We start from the raw sequence: 16552 nt of genomic DNA on the forward strand, positions 1-16552 counted from the left end.
AAATTATTGTTTTGAACCTATTCTAATGTTTACTAATTTCCTGGAAAAAAAATCACATACAATTTACAGGATCAAAACGATTTAACCAAATATAACAAGCTAGACACACTGATTAATTACACAATTCTTTTTTCTTTTTCTTCTATTTGCTATATGATTGGAATAAGAACAATAGTACTTTCCTCAAAGGATATTTAGGTTTGAAAGGTTATTAAAATGCCATAATCATTTTCCAAGGCAGGGAAGAGAAGCCAGTTCAATAAAATGACACAAATTTAACACTTAATGAATTTAATAATATTATGGAACTATAGAGAGAAAATATACATGATTTCAAACAATACTCAACTCTTTACTACAAGATCACAATTTACATATAAAGTTTTTAAATGTAAAACTAAAATGGATTAGCTCTTAGTTAAACAAAAGGGTATATATATATATATATATATATATATATATATATATATATATATATTACAGAAAATGGAAAACAGAGTTTTATCAGTTATTCAAAACTCAGACTAAGAGAAATCATTAAAAATTCATCTTAAAATAATAAGAAAGGTTTTTAGTAGGAGCCAGTGGGATTGAGGACACCAAGAAAACACAGCCACAGAATCATCTAAGCAGTGATCTTAGGGGCTCACAGAGACTGACCCGGCAATCATGGAGCCTGTATGGGTCTGCCCTAAGTCTTCTACATATGTATGTTGTGATTATTTGGCTTGGGGCTCTTCTGGGACTCCTAACAGTGGGAGTTGGCTCTTGCTATCCTTTTTCTCTAGTAGGTTGCCATGTCCAGCCTTGATATGAGGGTTTGTGCCTTGTCGTATAGCATCTTGTTATTCCGTGTTTAGTTGATATACCAGAGAGGACTGCTCTTTTCTGAAGGGGAAGAGGGGAGGGGAGCCTGGGAGGAATGGAGGGAGTGGAGACTTCAGTCAGGATGTGTTGTATGAGAGAAGAATAAAGAAAAAGAAAAGAAATTCATACACTATATTTTGATCAAATTATTTCCTTTCTTCTAACTTCCCATATCCTTCCCTTCCCCACTTACCCAATTTCACGGTCTTTGTCTTTCTCAACAAAAATCAAACAAAACAAAGTAAAAACAAACCAACAAAAATCGTATCAAAGAGACAATAAGACTAAAGAAAATGCAAAACAAACAAAAAAAGAAACAAAAAGTTGACCTCCCCTCTCCCCACCACATAAACAAAACCAAATGAAACATAGCATGAATTCTGTTTTGTGTAGGCCAAGGACTCCTTTGTCAAGGCCCTGCCCTGGAGTGCAATTGATATACCCAGTGACATCACATAGGAGAAAACTGTTTTTTCCCCTTTCCCAGCACATATTAATTGCAATAGTTTGTTGGTTAGCATGGAACTTTGTGTTTACTTGCCCTTCTCGATGCTGAGATTTTGTTTGGATCCTTAGTTGCTACCTAAACTCTGGTTATTTAGATGGAAACACACATGTCTAAAGCTTAAAAGCCACATCCACAGGTAAGGGAAACATTCAATATTTGGCTTTCAGTGTCTTCTTGGTTACCTCAGTCACAATGACTGTTTTTAGCTCTATGTATTTACCTTCAAATTTCATAATTTAAATTTTCTTAGTAGGTAAATAATATTCCATAGTATAAATGTACAACATTTTTATTATCTATCCTTCAGTCATTGGAAATTTAGGCTCTTTGCAATTTCTGGCTATTATGTAGAGAACAGCAATGAGTATGGATGAACAAGTGTCTTTGTAGGAGGATGCACAGTCCATTGAATATATGACCAAGAGTGGTACAGCAGGATCTAGTGGTGGATTTATTTACAGTATTTTGAAGAACCTCTACACTGATTCCTATAGTGCCTGTACAATTTTGCATTCCCACAGCAATGACTAAGTGCTACCCTATGCTTGCATACTTCTCAGTGTGTTCTGTCACTAGTTTGATTGATTCTGGCCATTGTGACTGAGAGAAGATGAGATAACAATGGAGTTTTAATTTGCATTTCCATTATAGCTAAAAATGTTGAACATTTAAAAAATCTGTCTCAGCCATTTGTATTTCATCTTTTGAGAACTCTCTGTTTAGTTCTCTAACTCATTTTTAATTGAATTATTTTCTTGATGGTCAGTTTTAAAAATTCTTTATATATTCTAGATACTAATCTTCTCTCAGATGTACAATTGGTAAAGATTTATTCGCAGTCTATAGGTTGCCACATTGCTTAAATGATGGTACCTTTGCTATAAATAAGCCTTTGTATTTGAAATAAATATTTTAACAATTGATCTTTCTTTTTAATAAATTTATCTATTTATTTATTTATTTGTTTGTTTGTTTCACATTCCAACCATAGTTTTCCCTCCCTCCTCTCCTCTCAGTCCTCCACCCCAACCCCTCTGTCCTCACCCCCAAATCCACTCCTCCATTTCTGTTTAGGAAAGGGCAGATCTCCCATGTTTGTTGTGGGATAATGCTTCTGTACACTGGTTTAATAAAACACTGATTGACCAGTAGCCAAGCAGGAAGTATAGGTGGGATAAGCAGACAAGGAGAATTCTCAGAAGAGGAAGGCTGAGTCAGGAGACTCCTACCTGCCGTCCAGGGAGCAGCATGTAATGGTACACAGGTAAAGTCATGGAACACGTGGCAACATAGATTAACAGAAATGGTCTAAGTTTTAAGTGTAAGAGCTAGTCAGTCATTAGCCCGAGCTAATAGCTGAACATGTTTTAATTAATATAAGCCTTTGTGTGTTTACTTGGGGGATGCGAGTGGAAAAGATTTGTCTCCACCGCAGGCTAGGGGGGACACAGGAAAACTTACAGCTACACATGATTATCAACAAAACATGGCATATCAAGCTGCAGTAAGACTAAGCACCTTGGGCTGGAGAGATGGCTCAGCAGTTAAGATCACTGGCTGCTCTTCCAGAGGTCCTGGGTTCAGTTCCCAGCACCCACACGGTGGCTCACAACCATCCACAGTTATATTTGATGCCCTCATCTTCTGATATGAAAGCTTACATTTAGATAGAGTAATCATATACATATATAAATAAATAAGTCTTAAAAATGATAGTTTCTCATATTAAATATCAAATAGTAAAAGACCTTAAAAAATGACTAAGCACCCCCCCCCCCATGTATTAAGACTGGGCAAGGTGACTCAGTATGAGGAGTGGCGTGCCAAAAGCCTGTAAAAGAGTCCGAGTCAGCTCCTGCTCCCGCTGGTAGGAGTCCCACAAGAGGAGCAAGCTACACTACTGTAATATATGTGCAGATGCCTGCGACAGTCCACTCAGGCTCCCTGGTTGCCGTTCAGTCTCCGTAAGCCCCTGTGAGCCCAGATTAGTTGGTTCTGTGAGTTTCCTGTGGTGTCCTTGACCCCTTAGCTCCTATGATCCTTTCTCCCCTCTTCGGCAGGATTCCCTGAGCTCCACCTAATATTTGGCTGTGGGTCTGAATCTGTTTCCACCCGGTGCTGGATAAAACCTCTCCCATGACACCTGGGCTAGGCACCAATCTATGTTTAAAACAAAATGTCACTAGGCATCATTACACTGACATTTTTTTTTTCTTCTCTTCATGTTTGGTTCTATCCTATGTCTCTGGGTCATCCAGCCTGTGGGTCCTGGTGCTCCATACAGTGTCAGGGGTGGGCTTACCAGCCTAGCATAGGCTTTAGGCTAGACTATTCGTTGACCACTCCCTCAATCTTTAGGCCACCCTTACCCCAGCACATCCCATCAGCACGACAGACTGTAGGTCGAAGATTATGGCTGGGTTGGTTTCTCAATCCCTCCACTGGAAGTCTTGCCTGGTCACAGGAGAGGCTATGTATCTGCTATTGCTAGGAATATTATCTGGGGTCATCCTTGTAGATTCCTGGGAGTTCCCCTTGTACCAAGTTTTTATCTGACCCCCAAATGCCCCCTCCTTTCCAGTAGTCTCTTTCAATACTCTCCCCCTCCAGCCTCCCTCCATCCTGATCACTCATGTTTCCATTCCCACCTGCCTGCAGTCCACTCACAAAATCTCTTCTATTTTTCCTTCCTAGGGGCTCCCCTGCCCATGAACCCTCCTTGTTACCTAGTCTCTCTGTGGATTGTAGCACAGTTATCTTTTAGTTTATAGCTAATATCCACTTATGAATGAGTACATATCATGTTTTTCTTTTTTAGTTTGGGTTACCTCACACAGGATGATTTTTTTTTCTAGTTTCATCCATTTGCTTGCAAATTCCTTGGTGTCAATGTTTTTAACAGCTGAGTAATACTCCATTATGTAAATGTTTCACATTTTCTTTGTCCATTCCTTGGTTGAGGGACATCAGGTTGTTTCCAGGTTCTGGCTATTATAAATGAAGCTTCTATGAACATAATCATGTGTCTTTGTGGTATGACTGAGCATTCTTTGTGTATATGCCCAAGAGTGGAATAGCTGGGTCTTGTGGTAGATTGATTACCAGTTTTCTGAGAAACTGCCACAGTGACTTACAAAGTAACTATACAAGTTTGCTCTCCCACCAGTAATGGAAATGTGTTTCCCTTACTCCACATCCTCTCCAGCATGAGTTGTTGCTTGTGTTTTTGATCTTAGCCATTAAGACTGGACTAAGATAGATTTCAGAGTCATTTTGATTTTTGCATTTCCTTGAGGGCTAAAGATGTTGAACATCTCCTTAAGTGTTCTCAGTCATTTGACATTCTTCTCTTGGAAATTCTCTGTTTAGATCTGTACCCCATTTTTAATTGGATTATTTGGTTTGTTAATATCTGGTTTCTTGAGTTCTTTATATATTGGAAATCAGCCCTCTGTCAAATGTGAGGTTGGTGAAGATCTTTTCCCATTTGGTAGGCTGCCATTTTGTTCTATTGATGGTGTCCTTTGCTTTACAGAAACTTTTAGTTTCATGATGTCCCATTCTTTAATTGTGGATTTTAGTGCCTGTACTATTGGTGTCCTGTTCAGAAAGTTGTTTAGAAATAAAAACCACACGGTCTTGGTATAAAAACACACAGGTGGATCAATGGAATCAAATCAAAGACCCAGACATAAATCCACACATCTATGGACACCTGATTTTCAACAAAGAAACCAAAATTATACAATGGAATAAAAGAAAGCATCTTCAACAAATGGTTCTGGTCTAACTGGAGGCCATCATGTAAAGAATGTAAATAGATCCATATCAATCCTCCTGCACAAAACTCAAATCCAGGTGGATCAGAGAGCTCAACATAAATCTGAATAGATTTATAAATATAAATTTATAAATAAATTTATAAATAAAACACTGAACCTGATAGAAGAGAAAGTGGGAAAGAGCCTTGGGCACATTGGCACAGGAAACAATTGGTCTTTCAATTTTACATTGTTCAAAATGTAAAGAAATTGATTTTGTACTTTGGAGGAAAATAAAATTTCTATTTTACTTCTTGTCATTCAGAATATCAAAATCTCAAGCCTTGAATCTGAGAATCATAATTCTACAATGGCCTTCAACGCTATTGCTGTCATGCACAGAATTCCTATAATGTTTGTTCCAGCCTTGGTTATTTTCTTACAGTATCTGTAATTCCTTTCAACATTCATTTTTATTTCTACTTTTTATATGATCAAACACAAATAGGGTTAGCATAGACAGGAATTTTAGTGGAGCACTACCATCATGAACTAACTGAGTTATTGATGTTAGTGCCATTGCCAATATTTATTTCACCTCTCTTTATCTACTTAGAAGGCAGACTATCGAATTTTAACAGTGGCCTAAGTTCAGAAACCACCTAATATTTTTATTAATTCCTAAAGAAACTACCTCTCTAGTTGGTTAATGTCCATGGTCTTTCATTGCTGTAAGTCTTGGAAAAAATTATAGAATCTTTAAAAAGCAACATATTTCTGTGCTAACTAATCATCTGATTGTTACACATAATTTCCCTGAATAGTGAATGTTGACTTTTAGGAAAAATAGCTAACATGGACACAGACAGCTATGGCATGGAAAAGACCTCAGGTAAGCTGGAGAAGCGAGCAGCAATCATGTGCTTTCCTTACATTTCTTGGAATGTCTCAGATGAAATCTAGGCTGTGAGCACTGTAAGGATTGTATCATTATGCAAGAGATGTGGACAAAAGACTCTTAGATTGCTTTACTTGTGTATTTAATGCTATTAAACATCCTGATGACATCATGTCTGCCCTATACATCCATCCTAGGAGAGTAAAACTAAAGTATGAGGCACTTAGACCCTTAGTACAGGTGACCTCACATCTTATAGTAGCCTGATTTTGAAGCTTGCAGTTTAGTTTTGTTTTTGGGAGATTACTCTCATTAATTCTAATCCAGATTTAATTCAGTTTTGTAAAAAGGGAAATAAGTTTATTATAATGTCATTGCAAATATCTTAAATACAAAACAGTAATTTCAGATGTCCCTCAACTTAATATCAATATGTTCCAATTAGACAATTCTTTTTTTTTTTTTTTTTGGTTTTTTGAGACAGGGTTTCTCTGTGTAGCTTTGCGCCTTTCCTGGAACTCACTTGTTAGCCCAGGCTGGCCTCGAACTCACAGAGATCCGCCTGGCTCTGCCTCCCGAGTGCTGGGATTAAAGGCGTGCGCCACCACCGCCCGGCTTCAATTAGACAATTCTTAAACTGAACATTTCATAAGTTGCAAATCCATTTTTCTGTAACTTGTGGATCATCATACGGCATCACCATGGTGTGCTGCAGAAAAGTAGCCATTTTCTCTCAAGATGCTATGGCTGATGAAGGACTGGGTGCACTCCACTGTGCTGGTTCATAGAGGTAGCTAGCCAGGAAGAGTTCAAACTGTCCTGTGGAAGCCAGTGGCTAAGCACACCCTTGAAACCTGCAATACAACTTTTCTGGGTTGCACTGCAACTGTGAAGTAAGAGATGACCTCAATGAGATTCTTATTAACAAATAAATGTATGCACCTCCAGTATTTTCCATTTGTTACTTTTTGAAATACTATCACTTAAAATATGTTTGCCTGAATAAAGTATTTGTCTAAAATAAAGTATTGCCTGAATAAAATAAAAAAATAATTTTATTAAAATTAATTACATGTTTTTAATTTTAGTGTCGTTACTTTGTAAGCTAAAATTACATACATGACTCGTTCTTGTGGTTCTTAGGATATTCAACTGGACAGTAGTATTGTAAAGTAACAATTTTATTTACTGGTTTACTGTCTTCACTTTGGACGCATAATTGATAAACTTGGCATGTAATTCAAACAAAACTAATGATGTATTATTTTTCATTTACAGATTGGACCTATGCATCTAGATTATGATAATCCCATTTTTTCAGGAATGGACTTTAAATATATATTGTTTATAAGAGTCTCTGATGAAGGAATTCCTGTGCTCTCAAGTAAGAAGTCATAACTTCAGTATCTTAATATAGTTTTAATTAAGTAAGACACACAGTATTTTAAACATTCATTCTTAGATTTTGTTATAGTAAAAAAAGTTACAATTATAAGTTATAATAATGCATTAAATAGTTATAATTAAATTACCTTTTTAGCCCATATATATTACTATTTAAAAACTGAAAGCCAACATAGAACTAAAAATCAGTTGAAATAATGCTTTTTAAACACGGAATACAGAACTTTGCAGTCACTTGAAAACTGTTGAATATAATCTTTCTATAATATTTTCATGTTTAAAATGTTGAACAAGGAACCAGTTTATTCTACATTGAATAATATTAAAAATTTGTCAATAAAGCATTTTATGCTAAACTTAGTTTTGAGCAATCTATAACCAGAAGTAAATAATTTGCTAATAGAATATCAACATAAACATATTTATAAAGCCTATGCATATAAAATGTAGAATGTGATTGTTATAAAGGAAAAAATAAGAATTGTTGAAGAAGACATATCATGGCTCTATCTACACTCATGAATTTATTTCTCCATAGCCATCATTAGAATCATATTAAGGGTGATCCGTATAAATGAATTTAATCCTCTTGGGACTATGATGGCATTTACCTTCAGTATATTTGAAAACAGTCCAGTTGATACACTAGTTGGAAAAATTATGTATACAGATGGAGACTGGCCATTTAACAATGTACAATATGCCCTTGTTGGAGGCAACTTTGGAATACCACCCACATTTTACATTGAATCAGATACAGGTAATGTAAAAGCACTGATATTAGTTAATAATAAAAGGGAGAATTGACTTTCTCCAGGGTTGAGCCCCTGATAGGTTTCCTGCTGTGGGACATTCTGTATGTTAAATGTGTTGCTCTGATTGGTTAATAAATAAAAGACTGATTGGCCAGTAGCCAGGCAGAAAGTATGGTCAGGAAAAGGAGAGAGGGGAATTCTGAAAAGTAAAAGACTGAGTGAGGGAGATGCTGCCAACTTCCACCATGAAAAGCAAGATGTAAGGTACCAGTAAGCCATGAGTCATGTGACAACATATAGACTAATAGATATGGGTTAATTTAATATATAAGAACTAGATAACAAGAAGCCTGCTGTGGCCATACAGTTTATAAACAATATAAGTCTCTGCGTGTTTACTCGGTTGGGTCTAAGTGGCTGCAGGACTGGCGAGTGAGAGAGATTTGTCCTGACCATCGGCCAGGCAGGACTGGAGAAAACTCCAGCTACAGTTTCCCAATCCTAAGTGATCAACTTTAAAAACATATACATGCAGGTAACCCTAATTGGATTCAGTACATTATGTATATAATATATATGTCTGTATAAATATAATATATATGCATGTATTTATGTGCAACAATGATAGGTATAAAAGAAGAGGTTATAAGCTCAAAAAGGATATGGAAGGAGTTAGAGGGGGAATAGTTAAATTATGCTAACACAGTGTACTCATATATGAAATTCTCAAAAATTAAAATGAAAAATAAATATCTAATTTTGAACGTAGCATTTTTGGAAACAATGGGAATGAAAACTTTTCATCAGAAGCCTTCCCTTGAGCTCTATAGCATTCACCTTGCTTTGTTAGCTACATCCATAATTCTTAGCAACCACAGGAGGAGCAGTGAGGCTTTGATCTTTGATATACTGAAGTTCAGAAAGCCTTTGCACACATGTTCTTCCAAATGCCTGAGAATGTACAGTAGGTGACTGATGCATGAATTAGCATCTGGGATGATTTAACTGTACAAACAATGATACAAAAATGTAACAAAAGTTTATTATATCATGTAAATTATATTTGCTACTGTAACAAAGACTTCATTTCTGTAGATTATAATATGACAATTGACTGTTTGAAGACAATAACTTTCCACTGTTTTGTGTTAGGAATGATAAAGCTGTTGAATTCCCTGGACAGAGAAGCAGTTTCTCAGTACAAGATAGCTGTGAGAATCACAGATGTGGCCAATGATGCTCTCCCTGACCCTCTCAGACAGAGAAGTGCTACCGCTCAGGTGACCATCCATGTTCTGGTAAGAATGCATCAATGTTCGAGGTATTTTTATCACTTAAGAGACAGGCATATTCTCAGAAAATGAAAATAAAGGGAAGTTGGGAATGGGGTAGTAGAGTCTTTCAGCATTGACCTAAGGTCACAGTGATATGTGTGGTCTCACTACTTTTTAACTTCAATGAACAATGATAAAATTGTCAGTACATGCAAAATACTCTGTGGTTTTTGAATCACACAATCAGAATTTGTATGATGAGACAGCCTGGTATCACAAGTTGTACTTAATTTATTAGAAATAGCATTCTAATAACCAAGCATGTTTTTGTAAACAATCACACACACATTAATGATTTTGCAGGCTACTCTGATGCATTTTAATTTGTGTATTTGTTCATCTTAATGTTCTTTCCATATCTTACTTTCAGTGAGGCAATACCTTCATATTTTAAGTAGTAAAGACTATTGTATCAGTCAGAGGTTCATAGCATGAAGTGTAGACACAAAGACTTTTAAATATTCAAAGCAAGAGTACATTTGATCTGACTTGTTTGAGCTTTACATCAATGTAATCAAATGCATCACTTTCATTGGTGGAAATGTGCAGAAAAATGAATTCCTTTTTTATAGATAGAACCAAACTCCCTTTATCAAGTGACTGCATTTTTTTCTTTTTCCTTTCTTTCTTTCTTTCTTTCTTTCTTTCTTTCTTTCTTTCTTTCTTTCTTTCTTTCTTTCTTTCTTTCTTTCCTTCCTTCCTTTCTTCCTTTCTTCTTTCTTTCTTTTCTTTCTTTCTTTTCTTTCTTTCTTTCTCTCTTTCTTTCTTTCTTTCTTTCTTTCTTTCTTTCTTTCTTTCTTTCTTTCTTTCATTTTTTCTTTTTTGCTGCTTTGAGAACTGTAAGATATTCAACCCTGGATCCCAGACAAAAGGCAGTAATCTCTAAACAAATGGTGATTTAAAGCTGCAGACCTTGAGCAGAGCCTTTGCATAATGCTTCAGGTGAAGATTTTCATATGTGCTGGGGTGAGCTAACCTCTCAGTGCTGTGTCTGGCTTTGTGCTGTGATTCCCCCACTACAGCCTCGTCATGTCTGGAAAGTGCAATAAACCAGGCTGAAATCTTTTTAGAGAGAAATTTAACAAAGTAACTTTCATTGTTTTTACCATGACTCAGGATGTCATAAGTTAATGAAACTTCCTGAATGTGCAAGGTTCCAGCAATATACTTTAACACACTCATATTAACAGTTTCTCTACTGGGAGGGCCTAAGTGTGAAGACTTCTGAACCTATTACTGTCATTGCATTCTACATGGAATGCCTAAGATCCAGTAGGCAGAGTGAGAAGAGTTTGCTGTCTTCTTCATTGATGAAGCATTCATATATCTTTCTTTTTTGGAATTAGAAAGATACCATCGAGAAAAAAATACTTGATATCTTGAAATCAGGCAAAGTTTTTACATTTCTTAGAATTGCAAACCCTTTACTCTAAAAATACTTCAGAGAAAACTTTGTTTGAAGGTTACCAATGCTTTATTCAGAAAGTATAGGTTTTGAAAATAGTACCTTATTTTAACAGAGACTAAAACCCATAATGAAGAGACATGTAGTAGTGTTCTATTACTTAAGTCAGAAGCATAAGAATGCATTTATACTTTATCTGTCAAATGAACTAACAAAATCTATGCTTTTTATAAACTGAAAAATTAGTGTTCTTTTGGACTGAATGATCATACACACCCAAGTTTCTATGTTGAGTCTTTATCTCCAGTGTGATTTGTTTGGAGTTATTGGCATGTGTGGAACTGGAACGTGGGGCCCTAGTCTGAATGGATTAGTATACTCAGAGAATAACAAGCAAACTCTCCAGGGAGTATCCTCTTCCCACTGTGTAGACATTCTGAGAAAAACTGACTGCAGTAACCACTCACTGGAACAAAAGTCAACTTCTGTTATTTCACCCATGCAAACTTTGTGTTTTGTTATGGCAGCCCATGGAGGCTTGAAGAAAATATTTGAAAGATACAATATTAAATCTATATCCATAGCAAACATATGGATAGATAAATGGTAGAAGGTTAAATGATGAATTAGTACATTAATGGGTAGAATAACTCAATAACTCATTTTGGAAAATGACAACCAGAGAAGGAGCCCGTCTTATGAATAAAGAGATCACTACAAGGCATTGTGCTCCTGTCCAGCCAAAGAAAAAACTTTCGTGTGCATAGCACTCAAGGTGAGCAAATCAATCTTTATACCAATAGTGTGCCTGCCAGAGTCTGAAGCAAAACAAAGCCGATGTTTTGACTCAAATAAAAACAAAACAAAGTGAAAAAATTCCCCAGGCAAAAATCATCTCATAGCATGATCATATATTGTATATTACCCCATAACGTACTTGCTGACAAGAATTTGCATACAAAACTGAAAGCTGTTTTGTCTCCTGCAAAGAGAATGATCAATTTCCTCAGAGGACAGTTTCTAAATCATCACTGTCTTTTTTGTGATTCCTTTTGAAGGAATTGTTACCAAACATATGCCCTTTGTTTCTAGACTCAAGTACGGCGGCTCTCACATGCCAGATGCATGCTCCATTTCTGGAACATGGAAAGATTTGCCATTCTCTTTACATCGCAAATAATAATTGAATAATGGCTAAAAAATGAGTGCCTTTCCTTCCTTGAAAGTGCCTTTCAGAGTAGTCACAGTCTCAAAATTCATTCCTGAAAGAAACCATTTTTCTGAAAGCATGCGATGTCCACACGAAATTGGTCTGGCTTTAGGGGGAACTACTTGTTTAGAAAGGGAGTTTTAGTAACTTTCTTTGTAGCAGAAATGACCCTCTGAAGTGTGAAGGTTTGCACATGTATTGTACCTTCCTGCTAGTAAAATACGTACAAAGATCTTTAGGTTGGCTCTGTTAGCTCCAGAACTTGTGAACCTGAATGGTGTGAACTGTATGCCTTCCCAATACTATTATGAAAACAGGACAGGTTATTGAGATATTTTAAATGGTTTCTCCATCACAAAATGCTGATGGCACACCATGTAATCCTGCAGTATAACTGAATTTTAAACTCAACTCTATGTAAAGCACTCAGAGGCTCATAGTGAATGTTGTATACATCTTTCATAAAAAAAAATCTTTCAAAGTAGGGTTACTGCACAGAATGAGAAAAACTCGATTGATATTGCTGTTCTGCTTTATTAGGATAAGGTTTCATCATTTCTTCCACAAAAATAAAAGCTAGACACTAGTTAACTACTACTGATAAACACGTTTAAAATGTTCTTGTTTTTATAGATTATGGAATTAAAGCTGGAGCCTAAATGCTCCCTATCTTGGATATTTTTTAAAGCAAAATGTTCCTTGAACTGTTTATGTTAATATGAAACTTAAACTGTAAAAACTGTAAATCAGTTTCTTTCATGCACTAAGTATGGCAGAGTTTAGGGAATTTTAAAATATAGCATAAAGAGCTAACCTACTACAGATTTTATTTAAGTTGTGTAAGATCACATTTGGAGGAAAAAAGGAATGCAAGCTGAAGGAGGCAAAAGAAATACCAAACACAGTTTGGTAGGTGCCAAGTTGGATGTTAATCATTTTTTTTCAGTGTGCCCAGGTTTCTTCATATCTACATTTTGTCATTTAAATCTTTCTGAACTAAATTATAAAATAATACTTTTAGTATATTATATTCCTAAGCCCTTGAAGACAGAATTCTTCCTCATGTATCTTTTCTTATTATCTCATTATCTCATAATCAAAGGATTTCCTTAAATATTTACTTAGCATAGTATATTTTGGAAGTGTGGCAAGAAAGTCTGAGTAGAAAAAAAAGCACTGAGTTCTAAATGCTATCACAAAGAAGGAGAATGTTAGAACTAGAGAAAATTGAATGGAAACATATTTATCCTACCATTCACATAATAGGAACTAAGACCCATCTCATCACTACTCAAAACCAATATGTTTTTTTATGGTTTCCTGAGTGTTTATTATAATGTAGAGGCAATGACATATAATACTGTCTTCTGCTCAGAAGATATTTTATTTTCTACATGTACAGCTTTTCACATGTCCTGTCTACTTTTAAGCAAGAATGTGGTTAGGGTGAATAGGTTATGCAATGAAGAACTTTGCTAAACCTATTACCAACAAACAACTTTGCCCAGTTTGCCTTTTAACAATAGTTTTGAAAGACTGTGTGTAGCATGTGTGGTGTGTGTGTGTGTGTGTGTGTGTGTGTGTGTGTGTGTGTGTGTGTGTGTGTGTTGGTGAACCTTATTATGTGTGCACCTCTGTGTTAAGACCAGCAGTCAACATGAGTGTTGACTCATGGAACTTCCTGCCTTGTGTGTTATGACAGTCTCTCACTGGCTTGGAATTCTCCCTGTAAGGGTAAACCTCCTGGCCATCCTGCCCCAGAGTCTTAGCTGTCTCGACATCCCCAGTGCTGGGATGAGCAACAGAAACCACCAAACCTTCCCTTTGGAGAGCAAACTCGTTCTTCAAGTTTACAGGCAAGCACTTCGGCCACTCAACTGCCTTCCCAACTCCTGAAACAAAGCCTGTAAAGAAGGAAAATTTATGATACAAAGAACACAGATCTCTAAGTTAATACTTGGAAAGCAGCCTCCAAAAATACCTAACATATCTGATTGTGACACAGGCGAAATTAGGCATGTTCCATGTACAGTGAGGCATGTTTCATGCTTACTTGTGACATTAAATTGTCTACTCCATTTTACATACTGCAGACCTTTTCTTGGTATGGTATTCCTCCAAATGGTTAGAATTCTCGCACACTTATTCCTATCTTTCTATTCCCTTGCTTTGAGAGTAAACAGCCATCCTTTGTTGCCATGGATTGTCACAGCACGGGTGTGTGGGTTCACGTGGATCCATGGAAAGAAGACACAGAGGCATCTTAAGAATGAATCTAGTCTTTCATGGCTGTGGGGGGGGGTCCAGCCTCAAAGGACTGAAGTCCTTTCCCTTCACCTGGGGCATTTTTATTTTCTCCCTATTTACAGTTTAGCCAGTTAATTTCCATACCTTCAAAGCAACCAAAAAGGAGCTCCCAAAGATAAAATGCCAAGTGCAAATTCCTTGATTTCTCAGGTACGACAGTTTTCTGGGTTTCTAGAACTAAGTTTTTGATCCTTGGGAGACTCTCAGACAAGATTCACATAGGGCAATAAAAGAAGCAAGAGATATAAGAGAAACGAAAGGTGTCCATGTTTAAACAAAGGATGGAATAGGGCTAGGTGATACTCTCTGGACCCAGGCCAGGAGTAGCTCAGCAGGAAAACAGCCACACTTTATTTGTATAGCTTACATAAAAATGAAAATATTCATTTAAGACAAACAAACAAACAAACAAAAACTATTGTTACCCCTTTTTTACCATCTAACTTTTTGTGGTGAGAGAATGTGATTTTTGTAATTATTTGATAATTTTCCAGTATTGCTGAGTAATACAACACAGAGCTATCGAGAATATTTCTAATAACATTTAATATGATTTTAACAAATAAAACACAGGTTTAATAATAATAAAAAATAATGTTCTTAGAAAGTCACAAAAATGTTGCTGAAATATCTGTGTAGTTCTAAAATATTTCCATGTTGGTATTTTTACACCAGTATGAGTGATATATGAAAACAACTGCCTCTGATGAACATTCTTTCTGATTTTCATCTTTTATTTTTACTGAAAGACTTCTCCAAGTTATGATAACTCAGGTTTATCATATATAATTATAATAAGATGATGGATTACATATAAAAATCAAATGCACAAATATGTATGGGGAGATGTATGCATATATATTTGTATCCCTGTACGACTATCAAGTAAGACAGAATTTGCTGATTACTTAAAACCATGATAAAAAGATGAACATAAAATGATATTTTCTGGCTGACATTTAAAATTCGGCCCAGAATTATTCCATCAGCACATGGAGGTAGAACTAATCACAAACCCGATTCCCCATAGAATGTTATAGAAAGAAGTGAATGATCTCTTCATTAACTTACTCTTTGGTAATTCGGATAACACGCCTGCCTCCATTGTTTCTTTCCCTTTCTGTACTCATTTCTTCCATCTGCTGAGCTCTCTTCCTTCCATCTTAATGTCATTTGGTCAGTTGGTTTGTTTGATTAATTTTGTTTTGTTTTGTTTGCTTGCTTACTTTGTGATCCATTGGGTTTAGCCAGGGCTGCTCATGTAGGTGTGACTATGAATGTACCCCCTGGGGCCTGAGTAACACAGCACAGGACAGGGACTTATAATCCCTCTTTTATCTATGACTGAATGTTTGCTGGCTCAGTCTCATGAACGCTGTTTGTAGCAACTGCACTATTGTAAGTTTTGCATGTTCAGCCATATCATACTCATAAACCAACATCTGCAGCTATACTCTCAATCATTTTGGTCTCCATGCTTTCTGTGCCTTTTCCCAAGATGCTCCCTAAGCTTGTGAGGGGGCTATTTGGGTCTCCTATGGAGCACACAATGCTCACTTCTTCTGTGTACCCTGCACAACCATGAGCCTTTGCATTATTGACATCCTCTGCAAATACTTTCCTTTGCAATTTGAATGCACCAACAATGCTGAGAAACATTAGGTGACTGTCCAGGCTGCCAGCTGTCTTGGTCTACTCTTGCAAGATTCCCGAAAGTTGCTTGCATCCATCTACCATTTCTCAGGTACCATTATGTTCCTTCTCAGGTCTTTGATGTAGTTGAAGACTAGATAGTTGTAATTTCCTCAGTTATGATAAAAGATAAGTTAGATATAAAACCTTAAACTCACAAATATAAGATAGATAGGACATCTTCTTTAATATTGTAACTACAATTCTTGCTCGATAATTGTTTTGTTATATGTAATTTTACCAAGTTAAAGTTAAAACCTTCCTTTTTAAAAAAAGAAAAAAAGGGGAAGTGCTGTGGATATCATTCTATATAAATAAAACACTGATGGCCAGTGACCAGACAGGAAGTAGAGGCGGGACAAGGAGAGAGGAGAATTGGGGAAACAGGAAGAAGGGGAGAGAGACACTGCA

At 36.3% G+C, this 16552-nt stretch overlaps 1 protein-coding gene across 3 annotated transcripts in view; it reads left to right on the forward strand.

The window, feature by feature from the left end:
- The window catches only part of LOC121828194 (cadherin-related family member 4-like), a 99070-nt gene that overhangs the window by 41413 nt on the left and 41105 nt on the right, over positions 1-16552 (forward strand). For 2 of the 3 annotated variants that reach the window (XM_076566038.1, XM_076566037.1), the window contains 3 exons: positions 7313-7418; positions 7977-8198; positions 9346-9491. In XM_076566038.1, the coding sequence (XP_076422153.1) occupies positions 7313-7418; positions 7977-8198; positions 9346-9491 (474 nt within the window). The remainder of the gene's footprint in view (positions 1-7312; positions 7419-7976; positions 8199-9345; positions 9492-16552) is intronic. The other variant, XM_076566039.1, reaches the window with a different exon arrangement.

Source organism: Peromyscus maniculatus, chromosome 3 (assembly GCF_049852395.1).
Source record: "Peromyscus maniculatus bairdii isolate BWxNUB_F1_BW_parent chromosome 3, HU_Pman_BW_mat_3.1, whole genome shotgun sequence".
NCBI classification, from domain to species: domain Eukaryota; kingdom Metazoa; phylum Chordata; class Mammalia; order Rodentia; family Cricetidae; genus Peromyscus; species Peromyscus maniculatus.